This window comes from Dendrobates tinctorius, unplaced genomic scaffold (genome assembly GCF_039654945.1).
Source record: "Dendrobates tinctorius isolate UK_male_01 unplaced genomic scaffold, ASM3965494v1 ptg000133l, whole genome shotgun sequence".
NCBI classification, from domain to species: Eukaryota; Metazoa; Chordata; class Amphibia; order Anura; family Dendrobatidae; genus Dendrobates; species Dendrobates tinctorius.
In genome coordinates this window covers 18,225,014-18,244,093 of record NW_027361801.1, presented here as the reverse complement: position 1 = coordinate 18,244,093, position 19,080 = coordinate 18,225,014, and the positions used below count along the sequence as shown (strand labels likewise).

The 19,080-nt window shown below is 46.1% G+C and overlaps 1 protein-coding gene across 2 annotated transcripts; it reads right to left on the bottom strand.

The window, feature by feature from the left end:
• Positions 1 to 934: 934 nt before the first annotated feature.
• Positions 935 to 18,426, bottom strand: CCDC160 (coiled-coil domain containing 160). Of its 2 annotated transcripts, none has more exons than XM_073543509.1 (2): positions 18,273 to 18,426; positions 935 to 1,896 (listed from the first exon to the last, which is right to left on the bottom strand). In XM_073543509.1, the coding sequence occupies exon 2, from the start codon at positions 1,879 to 1,881 to the stop codon at positions 976 to 978; it is 906 nt and encodes a 301-aa protein (XP_073399610.1). In that variant the 5' UTR covers positions 1,882 to 1,896; positions 18,273 to 18,426; the 3' UTR covers positions 935 to 975. The 2 variants fall into 2 exon arrangements, with proteins under 2 accessions (XP_073399610.1, XP_073399611.1); XM_073543510.1 differs by having other exon boundaries at positions 18,238 to 18,373.
• Positions 18,427 to 19,080: the final 654 nt, after the last annotated feature.

Here is a 19,080-nt window from a genome sequence, read left to right as displayed (position 1 = left end):
TAATGGAACTAGAGCAAGTACAAAGGAGGGCAACAAAATAAAGGGGATGGGGGAACTACAATACCCAGAGAATTTTGTAAAATTAGGATTATTTAGTCTAGAAAAAAGACAAACTGAGGGGCGATCTAATAACCAACTATAAGTATATAAGGGGACAATACAAAAATCTCTCAGAGGATTTGTTTATACCAAGGAATGTGATGGTCACAAGGGGGCATTCTCTGCTTCTGGAGGAGAGAAGGTTTTTCCACCAACATAGAAGATTCTTTGCTGTTAGGGCAGTGAGAATCTGGAATTCCTTGCCTGAGGAGGTGGTGATGGCGAACTTAGTCGAGGGGTTCAAGAGAGGCCTGGAGGCCTTCCTGGAGCGTAACAATATTGTATCTTACAGTTATTAGGTTCTTTAGAAGGACGTAGATCTGGGGATTTATTCTGACAGAATATAGGCTGAACTCGATGGACAAATGTCTTTTTTCGGCCTTGCTAACTATGTTAAAGGGAATCTGTCATCAATTTTTTTGCCTATCAGTTGCGGCCACCAGTATCAGGGGCTTATCTACAGCATCCTGTAATGCTGTAGATAAGCCCCCGATGTTATCTGAAAGAGAAGAAAAATGAGTTATATTATACTCACCCAGGAGCGTTCCGGGTCCGGTTCGGGTCCGGAGGGAGTCGTGGTCCGGTCCAGCGCCTCCCATCTTGCAACGATGACGTCCTCTTCATTCCTGGCTGTCGCAGCTCAGACGCACTGCTCTGCACTGTTGAGGGTAGAGCAGATTACTGCAGTGTGCAGGCACCGGAAGAGGTCCTGCGCCTGCGCACTCCAGGACTGTAATCACTACTTAAAGTTTGTGGCATTTTTTGGTTGCAATATTCTAAATGTAAAAAAGTAACAAATCCAACGGAACATAAAAATGCCAAATGTGACACAAACTATAACTCAAAATTAAGTTCAATGTACAAACAGAAAAGAAGTCACTTCTCAAGGATATAGAGTCTCCTTAATAAATCCAGCTCAGCCACATCTTGCTCATGCTGATGTCTCACCACCTGCCTCTCTTCTTTAAGAGTCTCTATTTCTTGCTGCAACTTCTTGATTTGTGTGTCATATTGAAGTTTAATCTTTTCTGAAGCAATGATGATTTTCAGTTCCTGTTGCTGCTGTGACATATTTAGCTCCTGCAGCAGGTCTGAATTTTGGAGCTGCAGATGGTGCACCTCCTCTCTGGCTTTACTCATACATGTGTTAAGTTCTTGCATCATGGCATGATTCTTACGCATTTCTTTCCTCAAGGTCCGCAGATCTGTCTCCCTTTTATCTCCATCTTTCTTCAGTTGATTAATCAGGACACGTTTACATTCATTCTCTCGTTTTGATGCCGACAATGCCATTTTCAGAGCCTCCAATTTCCTTTCAGTCTCCTTTTGTTTGGCCTTCAATTCAGATATCTCAAGCTTGCAAGCGCTAAGCTGAAAATTGAAACGAGCTCCCTCAGAATGTTTTTTATTCATTTCGGCTCTTAAAAGATTTAATTCCTTCTCGTTCCATAGACAATGCCCGCCGCTTTTACTAGCTGTAGAAGAATCATTGTCCGCTTTTAGGCAGGACTCACAGGTGGCATGTTGTGCTGTAACAGCGTGGTCCTGCACGCAAGACTCTCGGGTGATCATTTTAGACAAGAGCTTTTTTTTCTTCTTTTTTTCCTTTTCCTGAAATTCGCACACTGCAGCCCTGTAGATTTCTTCCATCTTGCTGGCTCTCTCTCTTGCCCATTTTTCTGACATCAACAGTTCTGGTTCCAAACTTTCACGCAAGAAATCTTCTGCGCTGAAGCGTGGAGAGAATAACTCTTCCACCCAATGCTTCGTATTGTTTGCCATCTTTTACTAATGGACCTGTGTGTACAAACCAGAAGAAAAAAAATGTCACATGTAGATTATAGTAAAGCAAAACTTGGGAAAAGTTGTTTTCCAGAGCTTATTTTATACCAGAAGAAGCCCGGTAATATATACAGTGGGTACGGAATGCATTCAGACCCCTTTAAATTTTTCACTCTTTGTTTCATTGCAGCCATTTGGTAAATTCAAAAAAGTTCATTTTTTTCTCATTAATCTACACTCTTGAATGAAAAAAACAGAAATGTAGAAATTTTTGCAAGTTTATTAAAAAAGAAAAACTGAAATATCACATGGTCATAAGTATTCAGACCCTTTGTTCAGTACTGAGTAGAAGCACCCTTTTGAGCTAGTACAGCCATGAGGCTTTCTTTTGAATGATGCAACAAGTTTTTCACACCTAGATTTGGGGATCCTCTGCCATTCTTCTCCAGTTCCGTCTGGTTGGATGGTGAACGTTGGTGGACAGCCATTTTCAGGTTTCTCCAGAGATGCTCAATTGTGTTTAGGTCAGGGCTCTGGCTGGGCCAGTCAAGAATGGTCACGGAGTTGTTCTTCAGCAACTCCTTTGTTATTTTAGCTGTGTGCTTAGGGTCATTGTCTTGTTGGAAGGTGAAGTCTGAGGTCCAGAGCACTCTGTATTTGGCCGCATTCATGTTTCCTTCAAATGCAACCAGTCGTCCTGTCCCTGCAGCTGAAAAACACCCCCATAACATGATGCTGCCACCACCATGTTTCACTGTTAGGATTGTATTGGGCAGGTGAGGAGCAATGCCTAGTTTTCTCCACACATACCGCTTAGAATTATCACCAAAAAGTATTAAGATACTTACCGTTAACGGTATTTTTCAGACATCCATGACAGCACCACGAGAGAGGGGATCCGCCCTTCAGGAACAAGAAATTTACACATACAAAAAGAGCGGCACCTCTCCCACTCATCAGTTGGATTACAGAGCTTGAGAGGACCTCCATGGTTAATGGTACATAATATATACACAACCTGAACAATTTCACAAACTTATAAGCGGAAGAAGTGCGCAACCACACGTGAAAGGAGGGAACTAAGGGTGCTGTCATGGGCTTCCGAAAAATACTGTTACCGGTAAGTAACTTAATACTTTATTTGGACTCCCATGACAGCACCACGAGAGAATTACAGAGATGTAAAAACTATCTTAGGGATGGACCACAGCCTGCAGCACCCTTAACCCGAAGGTGAGATCTGAGGAAGCGCCCATGTCCAACCTAGAATGATTAAAAAAGGTGGAAGGGGATGACCACGTAGCCGCCTTCCAAATCTGGTCGATGGAAACTCCAGAGCTTTCTGCCCAAGAGGATTCCATGGCTCGAGTGGAATGCGCCCTTAAATTCTGTGGAGCTGGACCCGCCACCTGCTGTATAAGCTAGAGAGATAGCCTCTCTAATCGATCTTGCTAACGTACACTTTGAAACCCTAAGAACCTTCCTAGAGCCCTGGAAGGATATAAACAAGGCATTGTCCTTCTTCCAGGGATCTTATGACGTCTAATGTATGAAGCTTCTCCTCCTGGTTAGTAGGGTTAGGGAGGATGGAGGGAAGGACTATCACTTGTGACCTGTGGAAGTCTGAGGTAACCTTGGGCAAGTAGGCAGGGCCTGGCCTAAACATTACCCTGTCGTCCAAAATCAGCATATAAGGAGGAATCCTAGGGAGTGCCTGAATATCATTTATTCTACAAGCTGATGTTATTGCTACTAAAAAGGCTACCTTGAGGGATAGAACCTTAATTGAGGCAGATACCTTGGTTTCAAACTGAGCCTCCGTCATAGCCGTAAGGACCAAGTTCAAGTCCCATGGTACGCACCTTACTTTGTGTATGGGCCTAGATCTGCCAGCAGCTGTAATAAATCTGGAGACCCAGTAATTATTAGCGATATCACAACTAAATGAGGCACCAAGGGCCAAAAATTGCACTTTAAGGGTACTAGTGGCAAGACCTACTTCAAGACCCCTCTGAAGGAATTCTAGAATCTGTCCCCTCCTCTGCATTAAAGTCAGAAGTGGCTAGGAACTGTTTCCAGGTTCTAGCATAAATTTTGGTTGCAATTAGCTTTCTACTCTTTAGGTGTTTATTAGATTCGGGGAGTATCCTTTATCCATCAATAATGCCCTTTCAAACTCCACGCCATCAAGTGGAGTCCCACTACTCGTGGATGGTTGACTGGGCCCTGGGAGAGGAGTTCCAGAAGATATGGAAGTATCCAGGGATCGCAGAACGACATTGTCATGATCCAGCGTGGATCTGACAGTTTAAATGGATAAGTGAACTTTTTTCCTTTGGCTTTGTGCCAAAGTGGGTTGATTGCCCCTGGTGGCCATTAGAATTATTACACGTGGTGTCGTTCATTCTAAGTTGCCCCGGTGGTGGTGAGCGGTAGTGCACTTTAGTTTCTTTGGTTTAATGTGCACTTAATTACAAATCAGGTGTTAGGCTCTATAAAAGGGAGTCAAGTGTGTTCAATCACAGTTGGTGATATTGTGTGTTAGTCATTCACAAGGAAGCCTGGGTGAGGAAGGAGCTGAACATGAGTCCTGCGCAGCCCAGCCAGAGGGGACGAGTGGCAGCTATGTGGTCTGCAAGAAGGACTGGCATGGCGTGGTGGAGTCACAGTTTATGGTGTCGGCAGGAAGTGCTTGCATGGCTTGGTGGAGTGACGACTATGGAGAGAGTTGCACTCAGCATGCGGGACTTGGTTGCTGAGAGCTGGACTCAAGCATGCTTGACTTTTTGGGCAGGAGCTGAACTCATCTTTGGGACTCTATTACTGGACTTCTGCAATTGGTGGTGAACTTTGCTCCAAGGCTGCACTATGGTGAAGGATCCAGTTATGGTGATGGATCCGGGTGGAGGAGAAGATGCACGCAGGTGGTGGGCTCTGTTGCTAGGAGCGTACGCAACAGAGCAAAGCTAAGTGGTGTTTCCCCTGTTTTGTCATCTTTCCTCATGTGTGTTTTAGTGCAGTGGTGGGATTAGTTTCCGCACCAACCAATTCCCTAGTGAGGGTTTAGGTTCAGGGCGAGCTAGGGTTTTTAGGTTCCTGTTGCGCACCCGGTGCGGAACCGGCATAGGGAACGTTAGGAGTGCAGGGACACTGGCTCAGGGGAGCTCAGGAGGTCTCCACTTCCCTATTCCCCATCGCAGGGCCCACCATTGTTAATGTTTCCCAGGTTTCCCTTATTATTTAAATTCGCCTTACTGGAAGCGGTGTTTCCAGACTACTTTATATATACGTGTAATATCTAAATTCGCCAGTTGGAGGCGGTGTATCCAGCTGCACGTCCTATTATTTAAATTCGCCCAACTGGAGGCGGTGTATCCAGGGTCACGTGTGTCTTATGGGTTCGCCTTGCGGTACTCGCTGCGTCCAGACACACGTGACCGTGACAGACATAGTCCTTAGCCACGAGAACCAAACCCTTCTGGGCCATAAGGGAGCAATTAATATAATCCTTGCCCTGTCTTCTCTGATCTTCCTCACTACCAGAGGTAACAGGGATAACGAATTCAGAGAACAGAACTATTTTATTTTTCTGTTTCTCCTGGTGGCGAAAAGGTCTATCTCTGGCCGGCTGACCCCACATGCGGACAATCTGGATGAAGACAGCTCCATTTCGAGACCATTCTCCCTGTCTTAGTATGTTGCTGTTTAGAAAGTCCGTTTTGACATTGTCTCTTCCTCTTATGTGTAGCGCTGTCGAAGATAGAAAATGCCTTTCGGCTATCTGTAAAAAGCGCTCTGCGACTTCCATCAGGGCCTCAGACCGGGTCCCACCTTGGTGGTTGATGTAGGCCACTGCCACCTGGTTGTCCGAGAGAATTCTGACATGGTGACCCTGTAGGTACACAAGAAATTTTTTAACTGACAGTTCTACCGCCGATAGTTCCTTCAGGTTAGATGAGCTTTCTACCTGGGGATCCCATTGACCCTGGACTACAATATCCCCCATATGGGCTCCCCGCCCCAAAGGACTGGCATCTGTGATTATTATGTGGGATATGTCATTCTCCCAGGGAACTCCTGAGGCCAAGTTTTCCCTGTTAAGCCACCATCTTAGGGAACTTAAGGCTGATGGATCATTCTTCCCTCCAGGAATCCCCCTAGGGTTCTATCATTAAGTAAAACATCCCTCTGAAGGGCCCTTGTGTGAAACTGAGCCCACTTGACGGCCGGGATACAAGATGGTAGGGAACCCAATAGGGACATGGCCTGCTTGAGGGTCATGGAGGGCCTATTTACTGCCTGCAAAACCTGGTGATGAAAGAGAATAATTTTGTAAGGTGGCAGACGACATTCCTGATTTTCTGAATCTAAAACGAGATCGAGGAATTGTTGAACCTTTAAAGGTTGTAAACAGGATTTTTCAGAGTTCATTAGCCAACCTAAGTGTTCTAGAGTGGACCTTGACCTTTCTACCTGTGAAAGGCAATGATCAGCCGAACTGCCTATAATTAAGAAGTCGTCTAAATAGGGGACAATCAGGATGTCTGGCTCCCAAAAGGTGGGCCATGACTTCGGCAATTAACTTCATGAAGGCTCGTGGAGCGACTGAAAGGCCAAAGGGGAGGGCTCTGAACTGGAAATATCGGACTATGCCACTTATGGATACTGCCACCCTCAGGAAACGCTGATAATCTGCGTGAATGGGCACATGATAATACGTGTCCTTTAAATCTAAAATAGCCATGAAACAGTTTTGAAATATCATTTTTATTGCCGAGCCAATTGTTTCCATTTTAAAGGGGTGAGTGATCAGAAACTTATTGAGGGCCCGGAGATTGATGATGGTTCTGTAAGAGTTATCCGGTTTCCGAACCAGGAACAGGGGAGAGTAAAAACCTCTGCCCCTCTTGGATTACGGAACCTCCACTAGGACCTTTCTATGACACATTTTGACGATTTCCGCCTCCAGGGCAGACTGATCTAGGTGAGAGGAGCGTAAGGGAGTTATCTTGTATTTATCCCCTGGAACCGAAAGGAATTCAAGTTTGAGTCCTGAAGATATCACACCTTGCACCCAGTCACTGGTGGTGATTTGTGACCAGGCTGAATAGAAGGCCGACAATCTACCCCCAATGGGGACCGCTTGCCATTGGGATTTTTTTTGCGTTCCCGTGAAGAATGTCTAAACAGTACCTCTCTTCTTCCTGTCATCCTAATTGGAAAGGTCCCTTGTAGGTCTTCCTTGACCAAACTTTCTCCTGCTGAAGGGACGTCGGTAAGAAGAGGACGATAGGTTGGGGAATCTCTTCTTCTCGTCTCCCGCCTTATCCAGCAGCTCGTCCAAGACATGGGATAGCACAGAGCTTAGATCTTGCCCAAACATTTTAACCACAGAGCCCTATGGGCCGCGTTGGAAAGACCCACTGCTCTTGCCGCCACCCTGACCAAATCTACTGAGGCATCTGACAGGAAGGCTGTGGCCCCTTGAATTACAGGAAGGGCACCCAGAATCGTCTCTCGAGGTGCTCCCTCCTGTATCTGAGACTCAAGTTGGTCCAGCCAGACCACTGATCTGGCCGCGCAAGTGGATGTCACCGCTGGTCTTAGGGATCCAGCCGCCATCTCTCAAGTCCCCTTAAGGAAGACATCCGCCTTCCTATGTATGGGATACTTCAGGGTCCCCATGTCCTCAAAGGGTAGGGAAGATTTTTTTGATGCTTTGGTTACTGCTGCATCTAACTTAGGGGCTTTATCCCAAGTGTTAACAGCTGGGTCATCAAAGGGGTATATCAGCTTGAGGGCCGGAGGTAAGGAGCCCCTTTTTTCCGGCCTCTTCCACTCCCGAAGAATTAGACCTTGAACTTTCTCATTCAGGAGTAAGGATCTACGTTTCCTTTGACCCTAAACATGACTTCCTGCATGGACAGTTCTGGCCTGGGCTCGACTATCCCCACTGTTCCCCTAACCGCCTTTACTAATTTATCCACGCGGTCTAGGAGCAGGAAGAAGTGACCCGAGTCTTCCTCGGATGAAGATGAGGGGGATAAATCAGAGGAATTCTCCTTTCTCCTCCAGCCAGCCGACGAATCCGATTCCAGAAGATCTACGTTATGCTCCTTCCACTTAGACCTCTCCCCTTGAGTCAGGGACTTTATGGACGCCCTCACTTTTGTTCTAATGATGTCCTTCAAACTCGTGGCGAAGTTGGGAGTTTCTTCCGCAACCTGAGGGGGGGAAGGTTAAGGGCAATGTAGTCTAGACGCTAATTGCCGCTCACTCCCTCACCCGTCCAGAGACCTCATTGTCTGCTGGATACAGGGGGGACATAACTTTTTTTTGGACACGAGTCCGGCAGGGGGCATCCACAGAGGGCGCATTCCCTGTGCTTTGTCTTAACCTTGAACTTCTTCCCTAGAAATTAAAACATAAGGGGAAGACTGCATTACTGAGTGAACATTCAGGATCACTGTTAGGCGTCGGGTTCCTGTCTCTGCACAGGAGGAATCCCGAGCCTTGCCTTCTGTGGTCTCCCGTTCAGTCCCGACTGCAGAGGAGGCTGCTCAGCAAAGGCGTTGATCCCGACATCTTGCTCAGGCTAGTGCTGTCGGGTTGGTTGCTTCTGCCACCTCTGGTTCAGCTTTAGCAATCCGCACTAGTCAGCAGTGAGCAGCTCCGGAGGCAAAGTCCTTTTTGCAGCCTACTGAGCATGCCCGTGGGACGACTTCTCATTGGAGGGAGGTCATATGCTCAGGTCCTCAAGCAGCTTGGATTGGACCATCAGGAAGGTCCCGGAAGGACACTGCTATAAAAGGCTCACTTGCCCGCTCGGCCATGTGCTAGCATAGACTAATATGGGAAAGTGTGTCTAAGATGATGGATGCTTGTGACAGGTGACTGACTCATTATGACTCCCTCCCTTGGCTGTGCATGAGGTAGGGTTTTAGAGTCAGAGTCAGCGCCGAGTTGTGGCACTGCCTAGCGCCACAGTGCTCCCAGCTCCTCACACATGCTAGCTTCAGAGTGTGCCACTCTATCTAAGGCACTACGCTACCGCATGTACAGCAGCATCCGTTAGAGCGGCGCCATGCGCGTCTTATGCGCTTTCCAGTCCTAAGCTTAGGCTGGTTTGTGGCGTCCACCAGAGTTGCGCTGTACACACTTAGTACGGTAAGCAACTATCAGCTGCACCCTGTGACTGTTAACAGAGCACAGCATTCTATAAGCGTCTGCCTCCAGGCATTGCAGTCGCGGTGGGGCTAGAGGGACTCTAACCCTGTGTCCTTGGGGCAGAGTCCTGTGTCTCTACATTAGCGCTCCCCTGCCGAGTCCTGTGAAGATAAACAGGCTCTGGCACTTGTTCCAGCTGCTCTGTGAGGTAACAGAGTTTGCTCCTGTACACACCAGGTCAGTGGTTAACCCTCGGGTGTTTAGTTAGTGCTCTGCCATTACTGAGCAGCAGTTTTCCATCTCTGCATGGTGGACCCCGGGTTGCGATCTCACTTCCTTATATTTTAGATTTAGTGCGATCCGCAACCCTAACTATCACTTACCAATGTCTGCAGAAAATAGGTACCGGATCATGCGGGGGAACCTTCTTAGCCGATACTACCAGCTTCCGTCTGGAACTCCTGCGGCTTGAATGATCGCTTAACTGGCCACGATCTGTACCCTCTCGGGACTTCAGACGGGTACGAGGCTTCTTCGTGGTGTAGTGGTCAGCAGCCTCCTCCTGCTGCAATAGATGATGATGCTGCTCACTTTCTTCCATTACGAATGGGCCAGAAGCGTGGGAACTCTCTGGAGCCAAGCATATGAGTGTTCACCTCTATCCGGGTCAGCAGGTCATGCCGTGCCCCTCCCCAGGAATCTCCGCCTCCAGCAGGTGCCCCGGACCATGCACAGAGGGATCCACATGTCCCTGGAGCCCCACACCCCCAGCCACATCGCTCGCGCACGCACATAGCAGAGCCGGCAACGGTGACCCAGACGTACATGCTGGCCCCGCCCCCCATCACCCGTGACCCGATGACATGGAATGTGTCAGAGATATGCCCAGGAACGAGCTCAGACACCGCCGGACCCAGCATAGACCGTGTGGCACCTGTCAAAGTAGCGGAGACCCAGCGAATACTCATCTCAGCACAGGCTTCTTCCTGGAGATGGCAATCCTCCAGATCCCACTCCCTGCTGCTTGCACACTGCCATGCAGTCCAACGAGGACCACCGTGGCACCTCCAGGGACCCCTTACCGGCTGAGGTAGGAGACCCTCCCCGGATACCTGAGCCGACCGGCTGAGCCTGGGATCCGATGTCTCCTGCAGGTAACTATATGACGAGTCCCATCAGGAAACCAACTGATGCGTGGGAGAGGTGCCGCCCTTTTCGTATCTGTAGGTTTCCTGTTTCTAAAGGGCGGATCCCTTCTCTTGTGGTGCTGTCATGGGAGTCCGAATAAACTTCTATCTTTGTCTCATCAGACCAGAGAATCTTATTTCTCACAGGCTGGGAGTCCTTCTTTTGTTTTTTTTAGCAAACTCTACGCGGGCTTTCATATGTCTTGCACCGAGGAGAGGTTTCCGTATTGCCACTCTGCCATAAAGGCCCAACTCGTGGAGGGTTGCAGTGATAGTTGACTTTGTGGAACTTTCTCCCATCTCCCTACTGCATCTGTGGAGCTCAGCCACAGTGATCTTGGGGTTCTTCTTTACCTCTCTCATCAAGGCTCTTCTCACATGATTGCTCAATTTGGCTGGGCAGGTATAGGAAGACTTCTGGTGGTCCCAAACTTCTTCCATTTAAGGATTATGGAGGCCGGCCACTGTACTCTTAGGAACCTTCAGTACTGCAGAAATTCTTTTGCTACCTTGGCCAGATGTGTGCCTTGCCACAATTCGGTCTCTGAGCTCCTTGGCCAGTTCCTTTTCTCATCTGGCCTGACAGGCACTGTGAGGTCTTTTATAGACAGGTGTGTGCCTTTACAAGTCAAGTCCTTTCAGTTTAATTAAACACAGCTGAACTCCAATGAAAGAGTAGAACCATCTCAAGGAGGATCACAAGGAAATGGACAGCATGTGACTTAAATATGGGTGTCTGAGCGAAGGGTCTGAATACTTATGACCATGTGATATTTCAGTTTTTCTTTTTTAAAACATTTGCAAAAATTTCTACATTTCTGTTATTTTTTTCCAGTCAACTTTTTTGAATTTACCAAATGGCTGCAATGAACCAAAGAGTGAAAAAATGTAAAGCGGTCGGAATACTTTCCATACCCACTGTATGTAACACAAATTACTTAATTAGTAACATTTCCCACATGTTTACGTTACATCAGCACAATTTTGGAACCAAAATTATTTTTTGTTAGGAAGTTATAAGGGTTAAAAGCTGAACAGCGATTTCTCATTTTTACAATACCATTTTTTTTTTTTTTTTTTTTTTTTTAAGGACCACATCACATTTGAAGTCACTTTGAGGGGTCTATATGATAGAAAATACCCAAAAGTGACACCATTCTAAAATCTGCACCCCTCAAGGTACTCAAAACCACATTCAAGAAGTTTATTAACCCTTCAGGTGCTTCACAGGAATTTTTGCAATGGTTAAAAAAAATTAACATTTAACTGTTTTCATAAAAAAATGTACTTCAGATCCAATTTTTTTTTATTTTCCCAAGGGTAACAGGAGAAAATGGACCCGAAAAGTTGTTGTACAAATTTGTCCTGCGTACGCCCATACCCCATATGTGGGGGTAAACCACTGTTTGGGCGCATGGCAGAGCTCGGAAGGGAAGGAGCATTGTTTGACTTTTTCAAAGCAAAATTGGATAGAAGTGAGATCGGATGCCATGTCACGTTTGGAGAGCCCTCGATGTGCCTAAACAGTGGAAACCCCCCAAAAGTTACCCCATTTTGGAAACTAGACCCCCCTCAAGAAACTTATCTAGATGTGTGGTGAGCACTTTGAACCCCCAAGTGCTTCACAGAAGTTTATAACGAACTGTGAAAACAAAAAATCATTTTTTCCCCAAAAATGATCTTCTGATTTTCCCAAGGGTAACAGGAGAAATTTGACCCCAAAAGTGTCCTGAGTATGCTGATACTCTATATGTGGGGTTAAACCACTGTTTGGGCGCATGGCAGAGCTCGGAAGGGAAGGAGCGCCATTTGACTTTTTCAACATAAAATTGACTGGAATTGAGATCGGACGACATGTCGCGTTTGGAGAGCCCCTGATGTGCCTGCACAGTGGAAACCCCCCATAAGTGACCCCATTTTACGAACTACATCTCTCAATGAATTCATCTAGGGGTGCAGATATCATATTGACACCATGGGTGTGTCACAGAATTTTATACTATTGAGAAGTGAAGACAAAATAACTACATTTTTACCATCAAAAATTTGTTTTAGCCAGAGATTTTACATTTTCACACAAGAAGTGGGTAAAAATGGCACCAAAATTTGTCCAACAATTTCTACTGAACGTGGCAATACCCCATGTGTGTCTATACAGTACTACTTAGCCACACGGAGAAACTCGGGAGCAACAGAGAACTATTTGCCCATTCGAGTGAATGGGTCTGTGTATATGTCAGTGTGTTTCCATGGACTGTGTGCCTGTGGGCAAAACATGTTGTCACGTTTTGTTTTTTTTTTTTTAATGTCAGCGTGGGTCGCAAAACGCCCCACGCATGACACACATGGATGTCATCCGTGTGACACGCATTGGCGCTGGGGAAGAAGCGTTATAGTAAGCACCGTTACCCAGCGCTGGGTGCTGAACATGGCTATCATCATTATCCCCTGCTCTGCCGGTGATCAGCGTGAGCAGGGGAGAATGATGATACTTATATTTAAAGTGATAAAAGAGACAGCAGGCGGCGGCTGATAGGACTATTACTGCCATCAGCCTACCCCTGCTGCTGCTAATAAGTGACAGCAGGAGCGGCGGATGGGAGTATTCATCAGCCGCCGTTTGCGTTATAAATAAATGAAAAAAACGGCATGGGCTCCCCTGTATTTTCTATAACCAGCCAAAACTCACAGCAGGGGGCTGCAACCCTCAGCTGTCAGCTTTAGCAAAATTGGTTATCAAGAATAGAGGGATTCCCACAGTTTTTTTTTTTTTTAGTTAAATAAAGAAAAAAGGCGTGGGGTCACCAGCCTTGCTAAAGCTCACAGCTGGGGGCTAATATTCCCAGGCTGGTAAGGGACCACGGGTATTGACTCCCTCCAGCCTAAAAATAGCAGCCCGCAACCACCCAGAAAAGGCACATCAGATGCGCCAATTCTGGCGCTTTGCCAGGCTCTTCCCACTTGCTCTGTAGCGGTGGCAAGTGGGGTTCATATTTGTGGGTTGATGTCTGAGAATACCAGCCCCAAGCAAGGCTGGTTGTCAAAAATGGGGGTGACCCCATGCTGTTTTTTAAAATTATTTATTTAAATAAAAAAAAAAAAAAAAAAGCGGGAACCCCTCTATCCTTGATAACCAAGCTTGCTGAAGCTGACTGCTGAGGGCAGCTGTGAGTTTTGCCGGGCTGGTTATAGAAAATACAGGGGAACCCACGCCATTTTTTTGTTTATTTATAGCGCAGGCGGCGGCTGATGAATTCCCCTATCAGCCACTACTGCTGTCACTGTTATTAGCGGCAGAAGGGGTAGGCTGATGAGTGTAATAGTCGCAGCAGGGGTAGGCTGATGGGAGTAGTATTCCCATTAGCCGCCACCTGCTGTCTCTTTTATAACTTTAAATATAACTCATCATTCTCCTCTGCTTGCGCCGATCGCCGGCAAAGCAGGGGAGACTGATGAGAGCCATGTTCAGCACCTGATGCTGGGGTACAGCGCTTACTGTAATGCTTCTTCCCTGGCACCTGACCATGTGGTACTGGTACACACACGGACAGTGACATCTCCGTTACCGGAAATATCAGGACATGTGAAAGAGGTGTTATAGCGGGTTTTTATGTTTGGCTGCTGTAACACACTAAACAACGCTTTTTATTGCAAAAAATAGTTTTTGCATCACCACATTTTGAGAGCTAGAATTTTTCCATGGTTTGGCTGACAGAGTTATGTGATGGCTTGTTTTTTTTGCAGGACAAGAAGACATTTTTATTTGTACCATTTTCTGCCACATAACATTTTTTGATCGCCTTCTATTCTGATTTTTGGGAGGCAGAAAGAACGAAAACCAGCAATTCAGGAATTTCTTTTGGGGGTGCAGTTCATGCGGTTCTGTGTGTGGTAAATTGATAAGGCAGTTTTTTTCTTTGGATTAGTACGATGAAAACGATACCTAGTTTATATATTTTTTTATGTTTTGGCTCTTTTATACAATAAAAACTAACTAATAGAAAAAAATAATTATTTTTGCAACGCTTTATTCTGAGAGCTATAACTTTTTTATATTTACGCTGATGGAGCTGTATGGTGGCTTGATTCTTGCGGGACAAGTTGACGTTTTCAGTGGTACCACGTTTATTTATATCCGTCTTTGCGATCGCGTGTTATTCCACTTCTTGTTTTTTGCCTCTTTTTTTATTATTTTTTTGTGGCGTTCACTAAAGGGGTTAACTAGTGGGACAGTTCTATAGGTAGGGTCATTGTGGACCAAATATGTGTACTTTTATTGTTTATATTTTTTCATTCAAATATTTATTTAGAGATAAAAAAATCTAAATATATTCTATTTTTTAAAATATTTTAAACAATTATTTAAAATTTTTTTTTTTTTTTTTATACCTTTTTCTAACTTTTTTACTGTCTCATTATGGCACAATCATTTTTTGCAGGCTGATCCCTTCTATAGCACGGAGATGAAGCAGCCTCCCCATGCTACAGAAACTGTCAGCTCTGCACTGGCAGAGAGACTAGCTGATCATGCACTGTCTGCATGACAAAGGCAGAGGGGCTGTCAGCCCTCTGCCGGCTTCCGGAATGCAGATTGTAATCGATTGCAGCATTTCAGGGGTTAAAGTGCCGGGAGCGGTCTATGATAGCTCCTTGCACCTGGTGTTGGGTGTCAGAATCAGCTGAAACCCAGCGGCGATCACCCGCGCACCCCCGTGATGACGTAAGGATCCATCCCTGGTCAATTAGGTCCAGGTCACATGGACGGATCATTACGTCCATTGTGAGAAAGGGGTTAATGTAATGTAAATAAGGGCCCGTGCACCTACACGGTAATGTAAATTAATGTGTACCAGGGCCCGTGCACCTACAGGGTAATGTAATGTGTAAGAGGGCCCGTGCACCTACAGGGTAATGTAATTTAATGTGTAAGAGGGCCCGTGCACCTACAGGGTAATGTAAAGTAATGTGTAAGAGGGCCCGTGCACCTACAGGGTAATGTAAAGTAATGTGTAAGAGGGCCCGTGCACCTACAGGGTAATGTAAAGTAATGTGTAAGAGGGCCCGTGCACCTACAGGGTAATGTAATGTAATGTGTACCAGGGCCCGTGCACCTACAGGGTAATGTAATGTAATGTGTACCAGGGCCCGTGCACCTACAGGGTAATGTAATGTAATGTGTACCAGGGCCCGTGCACCTACAGGGTAATGTAATGTAATGTGTACCAGGGCCCGTGCACCTACAGGGTAATGTAATGTAATGTGTACCAGGGCCCGTGCACCTACAGGGTAATGTAATGTGTATCAAGGCCCGTGCACCTACAGGGTAATGTAATGTGTATCAAGGCCCGTGCACCTACAGGGTAATGTAATGTGTATCAAGGCCCGTGCACCTACAGGGTAATGTAGTGTAATGTGTATCGGGGCCCGTGCACCTACAGGGTAACGCAATGTAATGTGTATCGGGGCCCGTGCACCTACAGGGTAATGTAATGTAATGTGTATCGGGGCCCGTGCACCTACAGGGTAATGTAATGTAATGTGTATCGGGGCCCGTGCACCTACAGGGTAATGTAATGTAATGTGTATCGGGGCCCGTGCACCTACAGGGTAATGTAATGTGTATCAAGGCCCGTGCACCTACAGGGTAATGTAATGTGTATCAAGGCCCGTGCACCTACAGGGTAATGTAGTGTAATGTGTATCGGGGCCCGTGCACCTACAGGGTAATGCAATGTAATGTGTATCGGGGCCCGTGCACCTACAGGGTAATGTAATGTAATGTGTATCGGGGCCCGTGCACCTACAGGGTAATGTAATGTAATGTGTATCGGGGCCCGTGCACCTACAGGGTAATGTAATGTGTATCGGGGCCCGTGCACCTACAGGGTAATGTAATGTGTATCGGGGCCCGTGCACCTACAGGGTAATGTAATGTATAAAAAACAAATCTGAACTGAGACAAGTAAGTTAATGTGTATGCACAATGTAAGTGCATTTTAACACATGACCATTAACCAGAGAAAACAGAAAGCAAAAAACACAAATATCCTGAACTAAAAGTAAAAAATATACTGCAAATAATGCATAAAGGTAATAATAATAATAAGGGTATTTAGTAAACATAATTTTGATCAAAATAATGTACTAGCCATCCCGCCACGTCACGGCAACCCTTGTGGGACAGTCCCTACTCTAGTATTTAAAACCTTATCACTTGCCAAGTGGCGTGAATGTGAATAAGGGTCGAGCGGCTGAACCACTTGTAACAGCTTAGGCCAGACTGGATGGCTTTCCCAGCTCAGAAAAAGGGCGGTCACACCCCTATATGCACTGAATGCACAATGAAATGAATAAAAAACAAATCTGAACTGAGACAAGTAAGTTAATGTGTATGCACAATGTAAGTGCATTTTTTTTTATTCATTTCATTGTGCATTCAGTGCATATAGGGGTGTGACCGCCCTTTTTCTGAGCTGGGAAAGCCATCCAGTCTGGCCTAAGCTGTTACAAGTGGTTCAGCCGCTCGACCCTTATTCACATTCACGCCACTTGGCAAGTGATAAGGTTTTAAATACTAGAGTAGGGACTGTCCCACAAGGGTTGCCGTGACGTGGCGGGATGGCTTGTACATTATTTTGATCAAAATTATGTTTACTAAATACCCTTATTATTATTATTACCTTTATGCATTATTTGCAGTATATTTTTTACTTTTAGTTCAGGATATTTGTGTTTTTTGCTTTCTGTTTTCTCAGGGTAATGTAATGTGTATCGGGGCCCGTGCACCTACAGGGTAATGTAATGTAATGTGTATCGGGGCCCGTGCACCTACAGGGTAATGTAATGTAATGTGTATCGGGGCCCGTGCACCTACAGGGTAATGTAATGTAATGTGTATCGGGGCCCGTGCACCTACAAGGTAATGTAATGTGTATCGGGGCCCGTGCACCTACAAGGTAATGTAATGTAATGTGTATCGGGGCCCGTGCACCTACAGGGTAATGTAATGTAATGTGTATCGGGGCCCGTGCACCTACAGGGTAATGTAATGTAATGTGTATCGGGGCCCGTGCACCTACAAGGTAATGTAATGTAATGTGTATCGGGGCCCGTGCACCTACAGGGTAATGTAATGTGTATCGGGGCCCGTGCACCTACAAGGTAATGTAATGTAATGTGTATCGGGGCCCGTGCACCTACAGGGTAATGTAATGTGTATCGGGGCCCGTGCACCTACAAGGTAATGTAGTGTAATGTGTATCGGGGCCCGTGCACCTACAGGGTAATGTAATGTGTATCGGGGCCCGTGCACCTACAGGGTAATGTAATGTAATGTGTATCAGGGCCTGTGCAGAGAAGTCATTGAACCTTTCCACAAATCTAAAACACAAAGCTATGCAAAGAGTGGGGGACACAGTGCTGCACAGGTGGAGGTATCTGACATTCAAGAGTCTGGGGAAGTTGGGTGTAATGTCACATATAATACTAGGACCTACCCTAAACAACAAGGAAGCATAAGCCAAATTAAAACACAAAACTCTTTATTCACAAATGATTCTAAAAATTAAGATAGGATGAATGTAGAGACACAATTACAAAGAGACTGCCAACTAGAGACATACACCGGCTCCTAATATGTAACAGAAAAATCACAAAGGAACACTCAAAAGCCTATTCCAATATAGGATGTCCTAATCAGAAATATATTCATACATATAATGGGAATAAACCCTCCTAAAGACTAGGTGACTTTCTGCATACAAAGGGTATAGCAGCAATCTAAGGAAGGCTAAATCCTGCTAAAGCTGGGAACTGCTAACTATATAGGAAGGATTCTGCATGTCATTAACAGGAGCTGCATAGAGTGCCTAGGCACCTAGCCTTCAGCCTTGTTCTGTATTGGATCGGGATTTAACCTAAGCCTTCCTTTTGTAGGTTATTTAATACTAGGATCCTGGACAGACAGGTATATTTCTAGCTGATGTCTGTGGACACGGTTTACCCTTTCTCTGAGCAGCACAGCCATCAGCTCCTCACCTCCTGCTCTTCCCCAGGACTCTGCACTGCAGCAGCTCTTCACACCGCGCATGAGCAGCAGAGGGTCCCGTACAGGAAGTAGTTATGCTGCCCTCATCTCCATAACAACAGGAACCACGCAGCAGACATCAGCCAAGAGATCAGCACACACGTGATCTGCATCGGCCAATCAGCTTTCGAGATGGAGACGCAATGGCCAGGACTATATATGTATACACATCATCTCTTATTTCATTTTGTAGAAAGTTACACTGTAAAGAAGGCATTCAATGTGATAGCAAGTGCAGTGAAATTCCTGTAATTCAGGATCCAGTAATCTAGAATTTCATATTGTCTCGCTCTTGATCCTAGATTTTCCCAGGACTTTTTACAATCCGTGCCCTTCTTGCACTGCCTCTCGGGTGGTCTCCACTGAAATCAGAAGTTATGTCACCTGATCCTGCAGCCAATCTGCCCAAATGTGATGTCATCGTTTCCAGTTGCACAGAACAGCGGAATGGCGCTGCCGCAGCCCAGCGGCATATTGCCGTAGTCAGCAGGCCATGCGACTGCCAAAGGACCAGTGGGCAAGGAAAGCCCGCTGCCAGTTGCCCACCTCCCACCCTACTGGCACATCCGCAGTGCAGGAGTCAGGAGGGTTTGTCTGCACTCTGCAGTGAGCTCCCGCTCTAGGCACGCGTCATACTGGGCCGGTGCCGGCTGTGTTACACAGCAGTCACCCACCGATAACTGCTGGGTGCTGGAGTATAACCTGTTATGTATTATGGTGAACAGGGACCATGGCAGCTGAACAGTTAAGGCCCCGTCA

Excerpts from the sequence above, each read along its gene's own strand:
- CCDC160 (XM_073543509.1), bottom strand. The coding sequence starts at position 1,881 with ATGGCAAACAATACGAAGCATTGGGTGGAAGAGTTATTCTCTCCACGC.